The following is a 23,791-nucleotide window of genomic DNA, read 5'->3' as shown; positions in this document are numbered from 1 at the left end:
CCTGAGCGCTGACATCCAATACCGTCAGGAAGAAATGTGAAGAGAGGGCGGGACTTGGTGTGAAAGGGAGTCGGGCGCAGCGAATCACAGCCAAGGAGAGGAGTTCCTATCCCAGAATGCCCTTGCCTCTGCGCTGTGAGCCGGGAGAGACAGAGAGGAGGAGAGTGAAGCCACGACAGAGACACCGGGCAGGTGCTGAGCGTAGGAAAGATAGGACAGGACAGAAATACAGTGCCAGGGAGCGAGACAGTCAGGGAAAAGTGTGTCGAAAGATACATTTAAAGAGCAGGGAATAATCAAGAGAGTGACCAACAATCTGCGTATTCTTTTTTCCCAAACTGGAGCCCCCTCACTCAGTTTCAGTCAACCTTCACTGAGCTTTCTAGTCTCCTTCTCGTGTACGGATTTTCTTCCCTTCTCCTCCTCCTCCTCCTCCTCCTCTTCCTCCTCTTGGCCCTGTCCTCCTCTCTAACAGACAGTGCCACCATGGAAACCGGGAGCCCCAGGAAGATACAGTTCACTGTCCCCCTACTAGACACCCACCTGGACCCAGAGGCAGCTGAACAGGTAAGGAGGGAGAGGGGAGAGGGGAGAGGAGGGGATGTGGCTGATCAGGGACCTTTGGCCTTTTCAGGTTTTCTCTATGGGCCAGCGACATTAATGGACATTTAGTGACATTATACTTGTCACTTTGATCAAATTGGAACAAACAACTGTAAAAATGTTGACTCCAGCATGCGCAGGCATATCTGGGCAACTGAACTGGATTGAAAAACACATGCTGTGTTACAGCCTGATGATGAGTTGCTGCTCGGCAGAATCCACATTATCAGAATTTCTTATTACTCCCGGGCAGCCAATTAGCAGGCTGCATCTTTTGAACGCAGCTCTGAAGTGAACATGATGAACCTGCCGTTCGCGGAGTAGCAGCTTCTCAGAGACACACAATATCTCGTCGGTGGTGAAAAGGGGGTGCTGCTGCATACGGATGCATCTCCAGGGGTTTGGTGTTGTTTTGGTTTTCAACACTGACTCCACGTACTGTACAGCAACACTTGGTGTGGTATCAATAGATGAACACATCACACCTCATATCTGCAATGGGATCATTTCCTCCACGTCAATCTCAAATACTGTCTATAAAGGCAATTATCATAGAAGGTTAAAAAGATAAAGATTCAAAAATGACTTGTATTAGGATCCTACTTCATGCCGTGAGAGTGAAGACGTCTCATCAGTGACTGAAGAGACCCAGTGGGTGCAGCTCATGTACCCTGTCGAGAATATAGTGAAAAGACGTGTCCCACTTTCTTTTTACATAAATATAATATGAACAGGTCAGGTCATTCATAATGAATGAGCCACGTGTTAACTGACATCACGCGTGCGTGTGCGTGTGCGTGAGAGTTTTCCCCTGTGAAGACATTTTGTGGAATGGTTTGGGAGTATGGTCAAGGTTAGTATTAGGTGAGAACTTCTGGTCAAGTATTATAAGTTTACAAAAGGTTCAGATATGAAGACCTGAATGAGAAACAGCCGAGCGCTGTTGCTGTGTCAATGCATTTGAGTGAAAGCTACATGGGTATGACCATATTTTGGGAAATGCACATATACGGCTAAGAAGACTGCTGATGAAAAACGTGAAATAACTCCCACCTTCACAGAATGAATTAGAACTTTTAAGAGGCAACAGACAACTTCTGTGCCCCTGGTTTGGTTAGGACACAGATACTTTTTCCTCAGAGCCCCTAAAGAAGTTGGACACCTTTACTCAAACAAAAAACGACCAGATAGGTTGTTTTTAAAGCAGCGTATTACGACGTATGTGCTCGTCTTTAAGACGGTAGACCTCTAGCGGCAGTTGTGTACACGGCCACTAGAGGGCAGCAGTGGCCCTGGTCAGTCCGTCAAGTTTGTGTATTTAAATGGATTTGCTTACATTCTGTAAATCAATCATGCTGATTCTCTGCCCTGTAATAAAGGCCCACGATGCTCTCAGGCCGGAAAAGGATTTGTGGCGTACCTCCTGTCACCAGTAGGGGCGCTATTTGAGGACACGGTCGATATGGGCGTTTTTACCACATACGACATAGTTCGTCGTACGAGTTGGACGACTTGTTAGGAAGTTGTCATCATGGGCTCACTCAATGCCAGCAGCCTGGCTACTGTCCAAAGTAGAAAACAACCGTGGAAAACCCACTTCGGACAAATAAGGTTCAGTTAAACGTCCTGTAGTGTTGTTAGTATATTGGTTGTGCTACTTACTGATCCAGCAGAAAGAAGACAAACTGCGTGTCGTTATGAAATCCTCTAAAGTCTCGGCGCGCTCTCCACTGAGTGAGGGTCCGTCTGAGGTTAACTCTGGTTTTATCTCTTTTTCTATCACTCTCCTTCTTCACCTGCTTTCGTTCCTCCGTCAACGGGATTCTTTGTTTTAGGCAAGGTTGAGTTGTTTTTGGCTGTTCCACCGTCTGGCATTTCCATAACTGGGGATAGATAATAGGGGATTGATATTCTCTTGATTGTTTTGTCAATGCTTTGCTGATCCTTTGTGCAGTAAAAAAAAAAACTGTCCACAAAGACCGCGCGACCAAGACAATACCATGGTGAGAGCAAGGCTGATACGGGACCACTTTAAGTGCGGATGGTGTCATCTACCTTATGTAATATGAATACAATTTTATTACTGTTTTCTCGAACATAGCTACCTAGATTTGTTCCTGGCCTGTCGTATCAGTGTGTGACACTGCAACTCGCAGTGTAACATCACACTTTTAATGTTAAATGGTTTAACCATGGATTCAGAAAGGATTTATTAAAATACACCAAAACAACAAAATCATTGTAAATGTCAAATGGTGATCCGTTTAAATCTGAATCATCACCGGTGCTGTTGACTCACCCTGTTCACAGCGGACATCTTGACCTGTCTTGTAGCGGGAAAAGCACAAACAGATGTCATTAATCATGGTTTCGTTTCCATCAAGGTCCCAGGGTGCCCGCAATTATGACATAGCTTGAACAATAACAAAAGCCCAACATGCGGCCCTGAACATAATGAATTATTACACCTGTGTTTTTTCAGTCTGCTGTGGAGACGGTCATTTGTATTTAGGAGTCGCACAATAAGAGGAATGGAGGCCAGTAAAGGAGTTTCATTTGATTGTCATTTCAGTAAATGTCAGCCGACCTCCCTCGGCTCGTGGCTCGTCGTAGGATGTGCACTTTTTACTGCAGGTGAAATACTCATGTCATCAAAGTTACTCTGAAGGGGTTTGCTCCGCAGAGAGAATTTCAACGGATGAAAGAAACAACTCTTGAAAGCAGAGCAGGGTCATCATGTCCTTGCTGACAAAAACCTTCACGCCCATGTCGATAATAAGTCCAATGAGGAGTTAAACATGAACTTTTTGCCTCAGAACTTTAAATTACCGTATTTCTAACAAATCCTCAAGGTTTTTGTGAAATGAAATCCAATTTTTTGGTAGCATTTGTGGTCAGTATATAGTCTGCCGTTCTCACACGGAATTCAAATTGCCTATAAGGGATTTATTGGGAACTTAACATGCATGTTATTCATTATTATTGTTTTTGATATGATCAAATTGACATCCTCCTCACTGTTTACTTTATGCAAACTGAACATTTCCTACTGCTAGATGACTGCTTCACAATTAAAGTGTGAAACATATTTTTCACTTTGATGAGCGTGGCCGAAAGATGAGCAGCCAGTTGGAACTGCTCAGTTGTGTTTCTGATTAGCGGCTACAAGTTTTTGCTATTGTATTTAACTCCATACGCTGCTGCCAAAACGGGTGTCACCGAATCAACAAGGACCAAAAATCATCAGGATTATTTCTTTAATACAAGTGGCAGCAGATGCGCTCTAAGGATGGATTGTCTCAGTATCCAGGCGTGGAACTTTTGTCTTTGGCTTGGAGCAGATTACGTTGGTGTGTAATCAGCCAAGTGATGTTAGGAACACAGTCTGTAAATTGGTGCCCGTATGGTACAAGTTTAAAACTGAATGTTTTACCGAATGTGTAGCTGTGTGTCTGTGCATCTCTAGAGCCTTTTGTCACCTTAACACTTCTACTCTGCGTTTCTGTTTGACGGCTTGGGATGTTATTAAAGCTGGCCGCGTCTCTCTCTCCGTCCTGTTTGTGTCTGGGTGTCAGGGTGTCCTCCTCGGGCCAAGGTTCTGGTGATTCAATGCCCGTTCTTCAACACCTCCAGCCTTGTGTTTACCTACTCCTCCTCACCGGCAGACGAGGCTCCTTTTATCTGCACACAAGGAAAATGCAGTTTACTTCTTCTGCGAGACAGACCCAAGAGAGTTCTTGGCTCTCAGCCTCAATAAGCATGACAAACGCTTGGCTGAGCGATACGTTTTCAATGTGTTCAGAGGCCACTTACTGTAGAAAGAAAGGCCACTCCGTGCATGCCTCCGTGGCATGCTGGTTCTTAAGCGTGTGGTTTTGCAGCATGTGTGAGACCGACGACCGACGACCGACAACCCAGCAACGACACAGATGCACCAATTAGACATGTCAGAAAGAAAAGGAACATTTCATAGATGTGAGACTAAAAAGAACAATCGGTAAAAATGAAACCTGTGTATGTGCGTGTGTTTGTGAAGCCCACGTATGAATGTCACAGCAGGGGCCTTCACCCACGGTTCAGTAATCTCTGCAACCTGACCCCCCCGTCCCCGTCCCCAGCACGGTGAATCAGCGTCCGTGGAGAACCGCACGTCAGTCGGAAAAAGCCTCCCCGAGGTCAGACCCTCACGACAACAGCACACAACACTCCCCCTCTTATCCACACACAGATACAGTGTGTCCCCGTTATCTTGACCTCGCATTAGAGCTCACTTTGTACCTACGAGCACAAACTGACTGTAACTGATAAAGGCCGAGATCTGACGGTGTCAGAGGATGACGTAAGGATTGTTGAAACTAGACTATTTCCTTTTATCGGCAGTGTTTCCCCTACCATTGAATGGGGGGGGGGGGGGGGGGGGGGGGCGCCCCGCCCGGCCCCTCCGACGGGAGCCCCCGTCCCCCCTGGAAAGTCAAATTCATTTTAATTGAAAAATGTATTTTACATATAATGCCAAGCAGAAGTAATTTAAGTTCACTTTCCTTATCCAAATTATTAATTATATATTATACATTATTTACAGTTTGATTGAATATTTTAGGAAATAGTTTGACATTTGGGGGTTATGACCCGAGATTCTTGCCGAGAGAAGATCAGTAACGCTCTAATATCAATTTGTTAAATATAAAGCAGGAAAACAGGTAGCCTGAGAAAAAGACAGAAAATGATCTGATGCATAATCTTACAGAAGACTGTAACTTTTCATTTTATTTTTTGTAAGGATTAAACAAGGAGACATAAATTCTGAAAAAAAAATTCTGTTGATCAGTGAACTTCAGCAGACTAAAACAGATGTGTACAGAGTTCAGGTTGTCACAGATTAATGAGTTATTCAAATTAAACCTCTAACAGTGACTATGTGTCGTTCACTCTTCCATGTAATAAACCAGAAATGTGCGTGGCCAGTGCAGCGCCTCCCCAGACGACGTCACATTGCACTGCAGCAAAAGCTGAGTCAGGTTGAACCTACAAACAACCCAGAAGCTGAGATACTGAGATGAAAGTAGAAACAAAAGAGAGAGACAAAAGAAAGAATAAGATAATTATTTCACTTCAGAGCCAAACGAGGTCAAAGTTGGAGAGTGAGCAAGGATTTAAAATGGCAGCGCGCTGATTTTATACCCTGAGCGACACAAAAACCTTCTGTCAAACGACAGGATGAAGGAAGAAGAATCACATGAATCCTCTCGGCCTCGAATGGCCACTGCGTTGTGCCGAACTCCGGTGAGTCCTGGGCAGCTCAGTGGTGCCTTGGTCCACTCAATGAGAAGGTTTTTTCTGTAACCTTTATTTTTTTGTAGCATACGTTGAATTTGAGGAGAAGAAGAATATCCTCAAATATGTTTTTTCCGAACTTTTCAAATACGGTGAAATATATTTTCATATATTCTGTCTGTGATGTTCCACAGTATTTGCGTCCCACCACGTTATTTTGTCTCCATTTGGCAAACAAAATTAAAATACGGTATAATGTGTACATAAACTCTTTTTGCATATACACCATTGTGGTCTGCTGGGGAAGTCTGCCGTCTCTTGGCTTGACCTATATTTTCCAGCCAAGGGTATTTCGTCCAATGCCCCCGCGCAGCAAGAATGTCAGGCCCGCGCAGCTCTTCAAGCCCGCCCATCACTTTTGAAGGGGGTTTTTGTTCATTGTTGTGAGGAATGACAGAGCCGCATAGAAATGCCCGGTGGGTTGAAAAGCTGGCATGGTGGTTTGAAGGTTGAGGCTGTCCAGTAAGCGGAGGTGTTTGCGCGAGTGACGGATCGGGAGTTCGCTCTGCTGCTGAGGAGAATAACAATGACCTTGGGCTTTAATGTGGGATTTTGTAGAATGACAACATAAAACTCACACACACACACACACACACACACACACAAGGCTGAGGTATTTGTACACAAGCGTGAGAGTTCCGGGATCTGGGAGAGCAACATAATGTACAGACCAAAGCTGCTTTGAGACGTGCACGGAAGTTCTGACAACTTCCTCGACTTCTCCAGAGGGGCTGTATGTGAAAACGCAAATGTCCACAGATGTTGCTGCGGACATCTTCCTGCCGGAACTCTAGTAAAAGTTCAAATGCGAGTTCCGGCCGTGTGAAGGCGCCTGAATCTCCTGCCTCGTCTTCATGTGAACGTCAAACAGTTCATGTCTGAAAACATCTGTATAGATTTGCATGACGCATCAACTTCAGCTGCTGGTGCGTTTCCTGCATCTGACCTCGGGGGGGGGAACATTTTTAAAAACAGAATTCTTCAAATTACTATTGTTAAATTGCAAAATGATCTCTTTTGGTTCACAGACTTAAAACATCGTGTCCAAGTTACCACTGTGTGTGGCAGAGTCCTTCTGTTCTGTGCCCTGTTTAAACCCGTCTCCGAGAAACTCTTCATACACAACACAGCAAACACAGATAATAGGGAATGTGATTGCATATCGGTGATGTTTTTAATAGTGACATATTGAGGATATGTTATTTTATTTTTGCATTTGGCAAATTATGAAAATGTTGATACTGACTGCATCATTAAAATGTAGTAATGAAGTGTATGACAGATTTTTCAGGACAATATCTGTCAGACACAACATGTTTTTTGCGCTCCACAAAAAACACAATCTTTCCCAATAAATCAGTAATTTTGTAGTATATGAATTAACATAATTTCCAGGAGACTGGGTTTTCCATTTTCCTTCAGCGTAGTGAGGATGCAATTGCATCAACACAACTGTATGTGGGATTGTGTAGTGTGCAGTTAAGCAACTGGATCAGCATCTTTAGACACTACATCCTGGGCATACCTGGATTTATTTGTAATTAGGTGCGATCAGATATAGCAACAACTATACTACCATTGGAATCACAGCAAACAGCAAATGGCAGGCAACACTGAATAGTTGACGCGCAATCTCAGGACGTCAGATCAGCAGTTTTGTTGTTAGAGTGACTGAAAAGAAGAGGCACCAAGTGCTGCTGCCTGTTCACGCAGCCTTCCTGTGATGTGAAAGATAATGAAGTCTATTGAAAGTCTGAATACCCAATTAGACCGCGCTGTCGAGACGCTTCTGACTGCTCATATTTCATCACTGCACACTATTTCTGAAGGTGCATAATTATTTCATGTCATTAGTCCCATAGTGTGACTGATGTGTCATGTGCAGTTTAGGTTGTAACGCCATGCAGGGCTCCTACCTCACATTTGTCAGTCGATGTGTGTTAATGTGTGTGTGTGTGTGAACAGTGATACACTGCACAGGAAAGGTGATGTTTAGCGATGTTTTCTGCTTCTTACCATTTTTTTTTTGCGTAATCTAATTTTTTTTTCTCGAATTTTGTTATGCCACCGCAAAGTTTCCAAGTCAAACATGAACACATGGGGACACAGTCCAAGGTCAACGATTCAATTTCTCAGTTTTCCTGTCCCTTTGAATGCGACTGCAATAACGATGCGACCCCTCTTCTAGCTTCCCATCATAAAGTCACATTTACCGCGCAGCGCAAACCTTTGGTGCTGTCAATTCATTTCTCATCTCCATTGAAAAGAGTTTGAATAGCCCACTTCAAATGTCCTGTAGAGTACAACGTGACGCTCCACTGTGTAGAGGCTGAAGTGAAACAGCTGCACAAGCAGCATTTAGAAAAGATGTATTGAGGACTGGAGCTCACACGACTTCCAGTGTTAGTCAGCGCTATGTCAGCTGCGCGTGTGCGTGCGTGCGAGAGAGTAATTGACTGTCTATTTGAATTCCTATATCACAGCCTTTTAGGTTTATGGAGCAGTAAAAGCAATCACCTGATTGTGGAGGTGACTGAACCTCCGCTGTGCTTTCTCCAAAGAAATATCTCATCTGTGGTTTCAACAGATTTAGGAGATAAGGCAGTGAATTTATTTGAGAGTTGCAGAACTAGGCAGTCTGTTTGCCTCTAAAAGTGTTTCTCAGCTCGGGGATGTAAATTACATCTTTATCGTTCAATCGTTGCGTTTCCGCTGGTAGAGGACCAAAGGACAAAGTCAGTAGACGTTCGTGTGTGCTGAAGGGTTGTGCCTGGGCGTGACTTTTCTAGTGTAGAGTTGGATGCAAGGTACAGTACAAAGTAAAAGTCGCATACATTTTCCAAACTAATAATTTAACATTTGTGGAAAACTGATATAAATAGACCACTAACTACTATTTTTATATATCAGTATTTATAATATGTATAAATATAATATTATAATATTATATTTTTTGGACAACTCTTATAGCCAACACAGGGCATGGTATCATGTAGTGCTGTCTGGGGGGTTTGAAATCCAGATCCTGATGATTAGTTAAAATTATCACAATTTTTTAAAATCACATACAGTTTTAAATCCATTATCCCTATTTTCATTAGTATACGGTTGACAGTAAAATTAACAGAATTTTTTCTACTAGTTAATTCTGATGCAGTGTCCTTAATTGAAACCAATATCAAATCTGACATTTCCATCAAAAAACCTGCTGGCATCACCTAATACTTTTCTAGCAGTATTATAATAACAATGGACACTTTGGTCCGATAGAAGTAAAACATAACGGTTTTGCATCATAACTTGAGTATCTATACCCACAGACCTCTCTCGTGTCTTCATGTATCGTCCCACAATGCTCCACAGCTGCCCCCCGCCACTAGTCATGAGCCAAGACGCAAGTAGGCGGTGGCAGACCCCCCCCAGCACTGCTCTCACACAGCTCGGGCATCTTCAAACTGTAAGACCCCCAAACCCAAAATATGGATCACACAGGCTGTGGCATGGGGGACAGTGGATGCTTGGTCTGGGTAATTACAGACATAGTCCTTGCCCTGAGGGAACGGGGGCGGTCTCCAAGACCGGCTGTCTATGTGGACTATGCAAATGTTAGTGCACTACATAGCATTTTGTTTGGTAGAGCCAATAAAACCCATTACAGAACAGAATTTAGGCCAAGAAAGCGCTTGGGATTCAGCACTCGATACCTAAAAACACTTTCAAACATCTTCCAGAACAAAGGTCTCGGGATTATTCCCCGGTCCAAAAGCCTCTGAACGGCTTTCCAGTCGTGGCAGCAAAAATGTTTTCGATGGAACCTGTTTTGTTCCTTCTTTTCTTTTAATTTCACCCGAGGGAAAGTCTGACCGCAGCATGAAAATGTTCTACTTTTTCAGATCAGAAGACGCAGACCCACCCCGGCCACTCTAGTGGCTTCCAGTGATCAGTCTTCACCTGGTAAGGCCCTTCACCACACACACACACACACACACACACAGACACACACACACACACACACACACACACACACACACACACACACACACACACACACACACACACACACACACACACACGAGACGAGAGGACGTCCCATTGACTTATAATCATTACCTTACTTGATATTTTTCATTAAAGTTTTGGTCTTTTATTTTTTTTGTAGTTTTATTGCATTCCTCAAGTTCGTATCTCTGATGTGATGTCGTATATTAAAACAACACAAGGGTTGTGTGTTAGTGGGACGGGGTTGCTTCATAAATGAGACAGAGAGTAGAATCCTGGGTGTCTTATTCGAGTAACAGATAGCTGAGTAATAATAGGGTGAGACAAGATTTTACAACTCTGGAAAGTTATTATGTGGGCAACTATTTAATCTTTCATCATGACAATGGTGTAAAAAATAATAATACAGCCTTTATTTAGATACTTCTCTACCAGGGATATGCACCAGCCAAAACAAGGCCATGCCAGGTGACCCAGAGAAGATGCCAAATTAACATTTTGAGGGGATTTAATTATTTTTCTTCTTATCTATATTGTAAATTGTATTTGATAGGTTTTTGATGTTGAGGAGAACAGACGGTGGGCAGACAGCTGATGTAGCTCACTGGTGCAGCAGGTGCTGACATGGACACTGGCACGGGGTCAGTTAACAGTTAATTCCTGGGGTCTTGTCAGAGGATTTGAATAATTAATGACTGTATCCATGCTGTGATAGCCGTGTGTAACATAACACACGTTTAGTGGAGAGGTGCGATGTTTGCCTTGTGCCATTCAGCCGGTCTGAGCATGAGGAAACACGAGCGGAAATCATTCACCGCTCTTCTGCCTGTCTTCTGTCTTTTTTCATTTAATTCATCAAGTTTGGTCTGCTTCTTTTTTTTTTTTTTTCCATTATTAATTTAGTTCTTTGTCGTGCTCTCCTGCAGTCTTTGCCTGCGCTGCCCAGCTCACGGGGTCGGGGCCACAGTCCATTTAAAGATTATTGCAGTGAAGGGGTCAGCTCTCATGCTGAGCTTGGCAGGTGCACACCAGGTTTTGGAAGAGAGCAAGTGTCTGGACAGGAGATGAAGTGTTTCCCCATTTTTACAAATGTGTTAAAACATTCTGTTTTTAAATATTTAAATATTGAACATATATTTTAAACTTGAATAAGGAGCCATTATGTACGCAGGGCCAAAGTCAGAAGTGAAGTTTTGTGATCCGAGGTCTCAGCAATGACTTTGGTGAATATTAAAGTGTTATTACAATCAATAGAATAAGACCTAAATTGTATTGTACAAAAGCATGGTAATAAACTAGAATACCAACCTTAACCTTGAACCTAGTTGGAACATTAAAATACCTGCTCAGAGCTTGATGTGATTGATGAATACAGACGACACAAGTTCCAACAGTCACAATATATTTCACTTGCAGACATTTCTATCGCTTCACTTTTGTTTTTCCTCTGATGCTGCATCTTTGCCTCATTGTGCGCCAACAGTACTACGGCGGCAGCAGCAGCAGCAGCAGCAGCAGCATCTGTGTGTGTACGTGTGTGTCTCTTCTCTCGGGATCTCAATGTTCAAACACAGCAGCGCTCCTCCGGAGAGTTTACCCTCTCCTGTGAGTCATCCGTTGGCTCGCTGCTTCCCCTCGCTGCCTCTGCCGGTTGTATGAGTGTGTAACACACTGCAGAATAAAGAGATGATCAGATGGGAATAGGACTAAATACAAGTTCGTAACGCTGAGTTTACTGGCAAAAAAAAAAAATGCCAGTGCCTTCTTTATTATACATATTTTGAAATGATTTCATGTCTGTCCAATTGGATGTGGTCAACACTCACTGCCATGTGTTTGCTTAATGTGTGTCTATGTGCGTATGATTACGTGCACTTGTTTCTGTGTTTGATGCTGTAATTGGACACTCGGCATGTGGAGTGTGTCAGGGTCCACTTTCATCTCTGAATGAAAGTGCAGATGAAATCCTGAACAATCCTCCAGATTAGAGACCAGAGGAGGGGGGGGGGGGGGGAGAGAATACATTTAAGAGAATATCACATGGCGTAGAAATGGAAAGATGAAAAAAGAACAAAAAGACAGACATCATAAGAGGACGTGTGTTACATAATAGATTCTATATTATGGCGTTGACGTGGACTCATCTTTTGAACATGGTAAATATTATCCCACTGCAGTAATAGACCCGTACTGTATTGTTTGTATTTTCCTTTAAATTTCAGGCAAACTAGGCACGGGATGTGAATTGTTGACTCCCACCAATTGGGGAAAACAATGCATTTGGTCTTGGATAAAAACAGTGGTGCATCTAAAGAGGGAAGTTTCCATAATCAGGTAAAGATTGCCCCAAATATTTAGGGAATGAGTCAGCGAATATTGGGGAAGACCTTTGAGTACTTGTCAAGTTTTTGTTAGCTCGTGTTTAATCTCGCGCTGGTTTGCCACTTGCCGAGTGTCTGTCTGACAAAGACAAAGCCGTGTCACGAAGAGATTCAAGGCATAGATAAAAAGAAAATTGGGGCCAGAGATGAAGGAATTGACGCAGATCGACAGAGGCGAAGGACAATATCAAATCAGACACAATCAGAGACCGAGAGAGATAGTTACAGTGTGAGGAGGGGGATGGGGAGAGAGGAAAGAAGAATATATATATATATGATCTATACGATGATGAGGGAGGGGAGCTGTGCTGGTGCAGTGATGCTGTGCCCCTCATCAGACAGAGACCTGCATTATTTAAAGCCCTGCAGATTGCTCTGCCCCGTGCACTGTGAACCACAGATGAACACACAGATGGGGCAGAGGGCGAGACAACGTGGGGGCGGGCATTGCATTGCGTTTCATTTGCTTATTCATTTTTTCCGGAACATTTGAACAACATTGCACTGTATGTGCTCTGAGAACGGGAGGATGTGACCCCACGCTCACGTCAAGGATCCCGGTTCGTGTTGTTCCCTTTTAGAGAGGGAGTGTGTGCTGCTACCTGCGACACTAACGCATGAAACTCGTCAAAATACAAGATGGACCGATTCATGTTTAAATCAATGTATTGATCACACGGTGTTTGGATATCACCGACAAAAAGTGGTACACATTCACAATTTAACATCTTTCTCTAGCCAGTAATTGCCAGATAGTATAGTACAATGATCACAACACAATTTGCATTTCTGTCCTCTTGTTGAGGAGATAATATCTGTGTTTAAATACAGCTCATTTTAGGCCAAATAATTGGGAGGTGATGGGAAAGAACAATGATTTCCTTTGAAATGAAACGAAATGAGCCATGTTATTATTTGTGAGAAAGAAAAGCATTTATTTCTAGTCCCGAATGATATTTCAACCACGTCTACTTCTAATGCGAGCGACAACAAAAATCATATGACGTACTGATGAAGTATCATCTGTGGTGCAAAAACAAGTCTAATCAATAAGGGTGAAATGGGAGAATCTTTTCAGGGTCCAAACATTTATTATTATGTGTATATTATATCATTCTTGTTAAATTGCAGCAGGAGGAAAATGAAGATGCAGTGATTCTAATAATAATAATAATATATTGGATTTATAAAGCGCTTTTCATGTACCCAAAGCTAGCTAAGTAGTTAGAGCTATCATCAGCACTGCAAGTTAATGATGTGATTAATGCACATGATCTTTTCCTAACTGCAAGTTGTCTTTGTGCCCAACTAAATCTTAACCATAGCAATTTCACAACATAAAACATCCTATCGACAGTAATTCATTGACAAGAAGTGACGTCACGTACACATTGTGATGGAATAAGAAGCTATCGTGTTTTATTTTTTTGGAACCTCTTTCAAACAATCTTCTTTTGAATTGTACGACATGCTTACCCACAACATTTTTCCACAGGTTCACCCGATTCTTCATGTTTTAAACATTTTCCTTTATCGTGATCTTCACTGAGAACTGTTTTACTGGTGGGATGGAACTCTCCTTTCAGACTGACGTGATTCGATAACTGTCAAATATCTGTTCATGAATGTGAAGATCCTCCCTGTTAGTTGAAGGGCGGCCCTTGACTGGCCCATTTCCTGGGATTGATCTGTGACAAAAATCCATATCGGCGGTTTGAACCTTGTCGCACTCCTGGAAGTCGCTAAAAATAAGAATCAGTTTCCAGCATCGCTGTCAACATGCACGGCATGAAGACGAAACGCTTCCCAAATGAAATGAATTGAACAGTTTTCATGAAACCGCTGGGTTTGTGTTTGGTGCAGAGAAAAGGAGTAAGAGAGTGATGGATACAGAAACAAGCACATCTCTGGCATTTTGAACACCCGGGCGCATACTTTTAAGTGGGAATAATATATGCACACGCACACACGCGCACACGCACAGCCCTCCTACTGCCTTGGGATGCATAGGTTGCCAAGCAACAAGGTGGTGTCCTAGAAAAAGTTCCAAGGCTGTGAAACATGGTGTTGGATGAGGGTTCAACATATTCACTATTGATCACCGTTGATGGTTTCACTCAAACAGATTTTTTTTCTTCCATTTCAGTACTTCCCTATCGTGACTACAGAGTCATGTTCCACATACTAATGAAGAAGCTTTTCCTCGTCCCGTCCGAGTTATATGAGCTTATGTGTGTGTGTGGTGTACTCAAGTACTTTTGCTTGTAGTGCTTATATTGTACTTTGTGTATTATTAAAAGTATCTAGCACCTTAACTGGTTACTTCACAAGTAAAAACATATGCATAGCTATATAATATGATGTTAACTTAAGCCAATGATTAGACAATGAATTGGCCAAAAGTAATTTGTTCATGTAACAAAGCCAATATATTTCATGGGCCCAGCTTCTTACATATGAGGATTTGGTGTTTTTTAATTCATCTTTTAAGAATTTTAAGTTTGGGACTACAGGGGGGGCAGAACAGGTTTCACTGTTAGTCGATGTTCATTTTGCTATACTTCTCTTCAGGGTGTTTGTATAAACAGTGTTTCACAGAGTACCAGTAGTTTACTGTATGTGAAGGTTCATAAGGAGGTTGGTAGAAGTGGATTAGCATCCTCTCTGTTTGTAAAACTGTATCCAGAGTCTGGTTTTAAATCATAAATGAAAGCGGCAAATAGAAAATAAACTGTTCCTCCCACGTTGCTCTGTAAAAACACTTAGAGCAGTGATTGTAGTGTATCAGATGACCATCTGGCTGGAGGTCACCTTATATCCACAGCAGCACTCCAGCTCCAGTGCTCTGCTTTCTGAAGAAAGCAATTGTGTACCATGTTTGTCTGTTCAGTCTGTGTGTGCTTTGAACGTCTTAAGTTCATCATTTCGTTGTGTACAGAACTTAACTGATTATATTCTCCATCACAGAAATTGATGAAGATCGTCTCCCGAACCAGCTGTACAAGGTAATCTGGTCAATGCATTACAGAGCGTTTTATTGAAATAAGGTTAAATAAACCGAATTATGTGTGTTCTGTTTTTCGTACTTCCTTTTTTTTTAATTAGTTCTATGTATCTTTAAAACATTATTTCCCATCTTGGTGCTCTCTGCTCAGCTGATAAGCGATGGTGATGTTTTACAGGCGGCCTTGTTGAACTCCCCTCGACAGCGGCGAAAAGGGCAAAAGGGAACTCCGACGATGAAAGGTAGTGTCAGATCCTCGGCCTTCTCGTCATCCTTAATGTGATGTTGGCATTTTACGTGCGAGTTCACGCCATTCTCTCAGACACACACTACTCCTGACCCGCTGCCGAAGGGCAAAAATACAAAACAAGGACAACATTATGCCTTTCTGTGTGTGCAAACAGGCTGCGACAGCGACAGTCCTACAGTACCATGTCCTCTGACGTCTATTGTGTCTTCCATGAGAATCCTGCTGGGCCTCAAACTGCCTGTCACGTGTCAGATGTTGTGTGAGCTGGTCAAACCAAAATGATATTATAGTTAACCGAAGTTGCACGTGGCCATGTTCGCCAGGTCACGTCAAAAACACCATACCCCCTTACATAAAAAGGCCCGAAGAAGCAAGTGAAAGAAAACACTCCTGAAAACAAAAAACGCCAGGCCTATAGCCGCCAAGGAGAAAAATGTCTGAATAAATATACTTAAAGGCATGTCGGAACTGTTTAAACACAGAATATAAAAATGTCTACCTTTCCTTTAATGGGATAAAGCTATTGGTAAGTCCAATTTCCAGTCTTCAGATTGCTCCCAGATATCAAATATCAGGTAAATAGAATTTTACTCAGTGAACTAAAAAAAGCTATTGATGGAAGTTTGTTCTACCTTGAGTGTCCTATACGTCAACCTTGGAGCCAATCAGGGCTGCACTTGTCACAGCGAGGACTCATTATCTCATAGTTTCTGACCAGAATTCCTCCCAATTTCCATTTTATGAGCTTAAAGTTTAGGGCATTTATAAATCGGAGACACCTACACAAAGCCTGAAGGAAACTAAATGCACACAGAGCCTGAGGACTGTTCCAGCACTCGTCCTTTTCGGCAGGTTGTTTTGGTCACAAGCAACGCAACTCTAATCCTATTTCAAGTGTCAATTTCCACTTTATACGAATGTGAATGATTTAACGTTGTGGATGCAGTAAAACACGGGAATAGTTTCCAGCCCAGAAACTGAAGCAGGGGAACAATAATGAGAAGATCAATAGAATGTGCGGCTCCAGGATGTTTATTCTTCAATTAGTTTCACAGTGCAATGAGAGTCACTGTTTAGAGGAAACCCAGGCGATAGTCAGTGTGCTTTAGTTTCCTACTACATGTGGATTAAAAACTAATAAACCATATGTGGAGGCGATTAAAATGATCACCTCCAAACTTTGATGTATCTCAACCCTGCCCCCCAAACATCCCAGATTGTTAATTAAATCTTGCTAGTTCATTAAAAAATGCTTGACATACAATATTCTTTTGAAGCGATGGATGTCTCCGTAAATCTCCACCTACAGACTCTCTTCCCATCAATCTCTCTTTCCCGTGTATTGTTCATAGCCCTCTTCTCTCCCATTGGTTCCCTTCATCTCACACCACTTTCTCTCTCCTTCCCGTCTCCTGCTCGTCCTCCTTCTCCCCGATGACTTGGTGCTTTCCACTTTCCACTTTGACTTCACTATAACCAAACCGCTCTCCCCTCTTCTCTCTGTCACACTGTTAACTCTTTCCCACTCAACTTCTCCTCCCTTTTCATCTTCTCCGTCACCTCCGTCCTCCCAGAGCTGCAGTTCATGGTGGAGCACCACCTGTACATGCAGCAGCAGGGGGCCGGGGACGAGTGCTCCTCGGAGAGCTGCCTCTCCGACCGGCCCAGCCCCGACTCTGTTCCCACCGGGGAGGAGCTCCCACACGACAACGAGGCCACTTCCGAGGCCTTTGAGAAACTGCGCTGCCAAATGGAGGGTATGTTTGGAGACATTGAGTCAGAGGATTTCACTTGCATGCTCGCAGCGTTGTGGCTGCCTGCACAGCGACACAAACCTCCTTGCAACTCTACTGCCGCAAGGAGGGAATCAAGTTTATGCTTTTTCACTAAATATAAGGGGAACTGAACTGTCTGTCTGGACTTGCAACATGTAAAAAGAGCTCTGGTCATTTTCTAATAATAGTATGCATACAACAATGTCACAGTAATTCTTTACAAGTACTAGGCAATAATGCTCTATATTTTATAAACCGATGACTGATTTTTATGTTATTAGTGGCGTAAAAAAGAGCGGTATTTCCCTCAAAGGTAATGGAGTAGAAGTTTGAAGTAGCATTACAATAATCTGTAGTCAAATGAATGAAGTACCTCAAAAGTACAGCACCTGAGTACGTGCACTGTCCACCTCAATAACTGTAAGCTGGTAACAGGTACAGTACAGAGAACATTAATTCATTTGTGAACAGTGCCAAAAGGTAGTGTGCCAAAACAGGTCTAGGTCAAGAAAAGACGTAGAAAAAGAATGAATGGGAGTAGGAGAGAGAATGTCATGAGCGTGCTTAGGCAACAGAAAGACATAAGGAGGCGACTGCTGCCTCTGAAAAAATGGATGTTGTGGTCCCACGAGAAAAAAACGAGAGCAGATGGAGGGACGAGGGCCGAGGAGAGAGAGAGAGAGAGAGAGAGAGGAGGAAGAGGCAAGGAGCACATGAAGAAGTGAAGCCAAAAAAAGCTTATTAATACGACGTGAGGGTGTAGAATAATCAGTAAAGGGGATGAAAGTAAAGCGTAGGTAAAGTAAATGAGGTATGAAGTATGAAAGTCAGCTGGAAGCAAAACTGAAGCCCTGTTCATACCACGCAATAACACGTGTCTAGGGTGATCTGATCAAGTGGACAGCTCTGACAGATAGACGAGTCCCCCCATGCATCTCAAGCGACGACTTGAGATGCATGTGATCGGATCTCACTCTCCGACCCCCTGTATGCAAACAAACACGCGCATCATTTTCCCTCTGCGAAGACCAAATGCATTGCTGCCTTCAACCGAGAGCCGTCCGTGTGTGATCGAACTGTCTCAAAGGTACAGTATGTTATCTCCAGGCACGCGACCAACAGAACGGAACGGGGGCATGAAGGGAAATGAGTTTAGGAAATATAAGAATTTGTTTGTTTTTTTGTTGAGCGTTACATGAGAAGATCCACGACGTTCTCACTCCAAATGTGTCGCCCGAGGGAGCATCTAGTTCACTCAGTTGGACATGAAGACCGAAACCGTGCATCTGTCCAAAGGCACACACAAAGAAAACAACAACCTACGACTAAAACAACAGTAAAACAGCAATGTGTATATTTTTTTTCATTTGTGTATGAATCAAACTACTGAAACGTAATTTCACTTTGCTCTTTTACCCCTTCAGCGAGTATAGTAAGTGTTGCCTTCAGCTTACAGCAAATCATAGTATTTCCCTCAAATGTTGAACTAATCCTTTGCTATAAACACTGCGACAGACTTGGCAGATACTGCCCCCCTCTCTGTGCCAGACACTTTACGTCTACGAACGTAAAGCAGAGGTCAGCTTTTTCAGCTCGCGCCAAACAATTCCCCCAGACAGCGGGTGAGTGGACGGTCACAGAGAGCAGCCCTGCAGCCCACACGTTGAGTAATTGCCCAGGACTAATGCATCATGCTTCTATTTTCTGAGGCGATGCACCAGATTGTTTAAAAAAAAAAAAAAAAATGTTCACGTCGTTCTACTCTAAATTTGTATTGACTTGGGAGACAGATTTTCTCTGTTACCTGGAGACGACCGTGATGTCTTTCTTCAGAATTGCTCATGTGTTACAGACGAGCTGCGGATTAAGTCCTCGGTCCAGGTGAAAAGCGGGAGGTGGGGGGAAACAAATCAATGACCGCTCGCATCAGTCCGGTTGAGTGTGGCTTCAACCTTTTTTTGAATTCACTCCGCATCAGTAGATAAACACAAACCGTAAATGCCACACGGCGTTGATCGGCATTGCCTTCATATCAGCGAACTGATTGATGATACGCGTTGGATTCCGTAACTATAAAATATCGAACCGTTCCATCCGCATCGCCGTGCGATTGAAGGGGTTGTTTGCTTCATCTCTCTCTCTCTGCTTTTAGCCACTATCATCACCTCAACCTCTTCCTCCGTTTGTCTCTGCTCCCCCGGCAGAATTCTCGAGGGAGAGTCTATTCGAGGCGGCAGGTGGACCCGGGTGCCCCCGCCCCGAGGAGGAGGAGGAGGAGGAGGATTGTTCCAGCGTTGCCAATGTGGCAGATCAGTCAACGCAACAAAACAAGGCACAAGCAGGTATGCAAGAGTCGAAAGAGCCGCCGGACAGGAGCGAAACTGTTTTTTCAAAACTTGAACTTATTCGCGTGGATGAAGCCTGAGATCAGTCGGAGGCTGAGCTTGACACAAACACGCTGCAATTCACTGCATTGCCACAGCCACGGTCAGAGGCTGGAGTGTTAGTTCCTGGTATGTCCGCTGCTCGGGACCAATCCTTTTGTTGGTCTGACATCAGAACTGTGTATTCAGACCCGTCAAACCTTTTCTTAGACACGTGTTTCATACATACATGTGTAAACTTCTAGGCATGATATGACTTTGTGGATCAGGTGCCAAAAACACTAGTCACCTTCATATTAACATTAGCAATGTGATTTGTGACAGACATGTTACAAGTTTGTTGTTGTCATAATAAGGTGCATATCTGTGGTGTATCAGCACCAATAAGCCGTGGCACAAGATTACTCCTACCTTCATATAAGGAAATACAAAAAACAAAAGAAGTGAATCTTCTAGCTGACTTCCTGCCCAACTCCCCATAACTCATACTGTAAAGCCAATTGGAATAATATACTATAATCTTTTTCTCTTGTTAGTTAGTGAATATTTTTTCATAGCTGGAAAAATGGAGAAACCCTTAAAATTGCTCACGTCTTCCTCTTTCCTCTCTTATTCTTTCCTGCCTCTGTCTATATTGTGCAGGAACCAAAGCTGCAGCATCCAGCGCGAGTCAGCCGGCCGAGGAAAAGACAAAGAAATGCAGCCTGGAGAAAGAGAAATAGAGTTTTCCTCTCAGTCGGCTCAGCCAGCCATGGCCGACAATGACAGAAGATTGTGTCTGCAGATCCACTTTTTAGAAACATCAGGGCAATATATACATACTGTATATTCCTCTACAGTCAGGCATCAGTTACCACCTCGACAACAAGAACAAAGGTTTTGACATTTAATTTGTGCCAATGTTCCTCCGTAATTCAATTATATTGCTTTTCTGTTGCCTCCCCGGCACTCGACTAAAACTACGACTAGCCTACTGTATGTATGAACCAGACTGGGAGTTAATATCTCGAACACACTGTCATTATCATTCACTACCACGACTCACACGCTTAATGTCTCTTTCAATGTTCAAAGGCATCACATCTTCTATTTGCAATCCTTTTAGTCAGTTTCCATCATCACACCTGAGCCATGACTTCTGCAATGTTTAATTCCAGGTCTAAGCAATAATGATAAATTTGTACCTCATAGATAACTCGGACTGAAACTATCATTTTTTAATTCTGAAGTCATTGTTTAGTTCCAGTGGGCTAGATGCTCAATCTTTAATTAGTAGCTCACATATTTGGGTTCCCTGGCGGATTAAATGCATAAATATTTGTTTACATTAATAGACTGGACATACACAAATATGTTCCAACCGAAACTAACCGCATGTTTCTTTTCTGCTACGGCGAATTGAGCTGCAACAATTAGTTAATTCCTTTATTAGTTGATCTGCAGAAAATGAATTGGCAAATATTTTGATGAATGATTAATCATCTTCTAATAATAAATGCCATAATTATCTGGTTCCAGTTTCTCCAGTGTGACTGTCTGTTGGTCTATCTGGTATACTTGCGGGGTTTTGTCATGTTGAACTCTGTGGGAAAATTTCAACTATTTTCCGACATTTTATAGATATGTTGATTAACTGAAAAATCGTCAACAGATTAACGAAAAAGTTGCAGCCCTCTCATTATGCCTCACATACCCTTCTTCGATAAAAGAAAAAAAATATGAAACCAAAAAGAAAACATTTATACTTTGTTTTTGGTTTCGTGATGGTTACCACGATTTAAGCATTTTTTCCTCTTCCCTTAAAAGGAGAACATTTTTTCCTACAGCCAATGAAATGGCCTCATTCTGAACCGAGGCAACAGTCATCCTGCTACTTAAGACTATGAGAAAAGTCGTCCCGCTAAAGCCACCTTCTTATCCAACTCACAAACATGAACACTCAACATCTCCGGCACCTCCGTTTGTTCAATGTGAAAACATGCACTATACTTACTATAAAGTCACTGCTGTCCTGTTGGACGAGGACATATTTACTGGTCATAGCTCAAATAACAATAACGACATGTCCAGTTACAGTAATGTACTGAAAAGCAGACTTTGACAAGCCAGTCCATGTGGTTGCCAATCTCTGTTGTTGACAAGCAGGGTATATGTTTACTTACATTTTGATTTACATAATTTCAACTAAAAAGGACAAATTCCTGATTGTTGATGCTTGAATGCTTTAAGGAATTTAAATCCTATTCATAAAACACCTTCTTGCATGACACTGAACGCACATTGAGTTTTTCCCCAAGGTCTCTACCATGTTTCATTCCGAATGGGAAATAATTTAAACAGCGAAGCAAACATATCTAAATTGTGATTACTGGCTTTCCCTTTTAATTTTAGTTTTGTATGCAATGTGAACATCATCATTATTTTCGTCATCATCACACCATTGTAAATGTTTGTCATTTGATTTGTGGTTCTTATCACTGATTTGGCATCGTTATGTATGTTCATTCTGTTACAATCCTTCCATAACCTTCATGTTATTCTTGACATGTCTGAAAGAGATATAACAAAAGAATAAAAGTGAAACAGAAAACTACAGCCACCCTAGTACCGATGTCACTTTAGCAGATTAACCAGCCGCATGTGAGCAGTTGAACAAGAAAGATGGCAAAACATTCCTGTGCAAGCTTTTGTTTTTTCTTTTCTTCTTCGGTGTATTTATGGACCACGTGATGTTTGTTCTGTTTTTGAATGGTAGTAGTGACCTTTACATTAATTCAATGTGGGGAGTTTTTTGTTCGAATTTTACTAGAATTGATTGATGATTACATCTGTAATCTAAATTTGTTTGATACAATAAAATGTTTAAATTCGTGATTGGATGTTTTTACTTCCATCCATCAGTGTCAGCATGATATCTGCTCTCAACTATATGTATTTTATAAGAAAATAGTTGTCTTGCCAACTAAACCAGGGTTTGATTTCCTATTTTTATGTAAAAACAAAACAAAAAAGTAAGATATATATATATATATATATATATATATATATATATATATATATATATATATATATATATATATATATATATATGTATATATATAAACTTGACATGAACTGAACTAACAGTATCTGACATTGCGCCACTGGTAATGTGTTTAGTTGAGGTTCACTTTGGCTTTATCCTAAAAATAGGCCGTCTGCCAATAAATAATGCAATGTACTCGGTGCCAGGAGCGTAAAAGACACATACATTTTTCATCAACAGAACCGTTTTTCACAAATATCTTTGGGGACACTGCAGACATTTAAGCTACATGTGATCTACACAGATACTAGTGGCCTTTGAATGTGTGAGACTGATCAGCTTTGGTGCAAATGTTTGCTGTCATCGCCAGAGGTGCACAGGCTGTGATTGACTTCATTATCATTCTGATCTTGTACTTTTTAAATTTGACTCAAGAAAAGCAGTGAGTCTTTTTTTTAACAAATGCAGGACAACCTGAGCATCTCTTTTTTTTTTACGCTGGGATACAGTAAAGCAAATACATGCACACACATACAGCAAGCAAGAAACGTCATGCCTGTGTTGTACATTGCATTTACAGCATTGCTACTTATGTATGTGTTTGCGTGTGTTGGGGGGGGTTGGGTTGCAACCGTGTGAGCAAGACATGCATACTTTAGACCATGCACATTACACAGAGCAGTAACAGAACTGTGTCTTCAGTCATTGTTCTGTGTTATTTGTTAGGTTAAATCCCCCCGTCGAATCAAATATAGAACAAAGGTACATTTTCCTGTTTGCCCCCTAAAATGAAGAAGGCCGTAAATGTAATTGTAAACTGCTTTACTGACACTTGTGAGAATTGGAAATTGTGTTTGAAGCCGAGGCCTCTGGGTAGCCCTGGGGCACAGTTGTCTCACTATGCTCCATAGCCCCTCCTGCTGGGAGAGCAGAGAACTGAAAAGAATGGTTTACAGCAGCAGGCACCGGCACAGGTTTTAAAAATGGGAACGTGAATTTGAAAAATAAGGAGGATCCAATAAAGCATGTTTAACAG

At 42.3% G+C, this 23,791-nt stretch overlaps 1 protein-coding gene across 1 annotated transcript; it reads left to right on the top strand.

Moving 5' to 3' along the window:
- Positions 1 to 22,604, top strand: LOC118308861 (protein phosphatase 1 regulatory subunit 1A-like). Its single transcript, XM_035630290.2, has 7 exons — positions 1 to 567; positions 9,831 to 9,891; positions 15,285 to 15,322; positions 15,500 to 15,563; positions 17,146 to 17,328; positions 19,551 to 19,688; positions 20,373 to 22,604. Exons 1-7 carry the CDS (start codon positions 487 to 489, stop codon positions 20,450 to 20,452), a joined length of 645 nt encoding a protein of 214 aa, XP_035486183.1. The 5' UTR covers positions 1 to 486; the 3' UTR covers positions 20,453 to 22,604.
- The last annotated feature ends 1,187 nt before the right edge of the window (positions 22,605 to 23,791 follow it).

Source organism: Scophthalmus maximus, chromosome 6 (assembly GCF_022379125.1).
Source record: "Scophthalmus maximus strain ysfricsl-2021 chromosome 6, ASM2237912v1, whole genome shotgun sequence".
NCBI classification, from domain to species: Eukaryota; Metazoa; Chordata; class Actinopteri; order Pleuronectiformes; family Scophthalmidae; genus Scophthalmus; species Scophthalmus maximus.
Note: the sequence above shows the minus strand (reverse complement) of the source record. Positions and strands in the feature narration are given on the sequence as shown.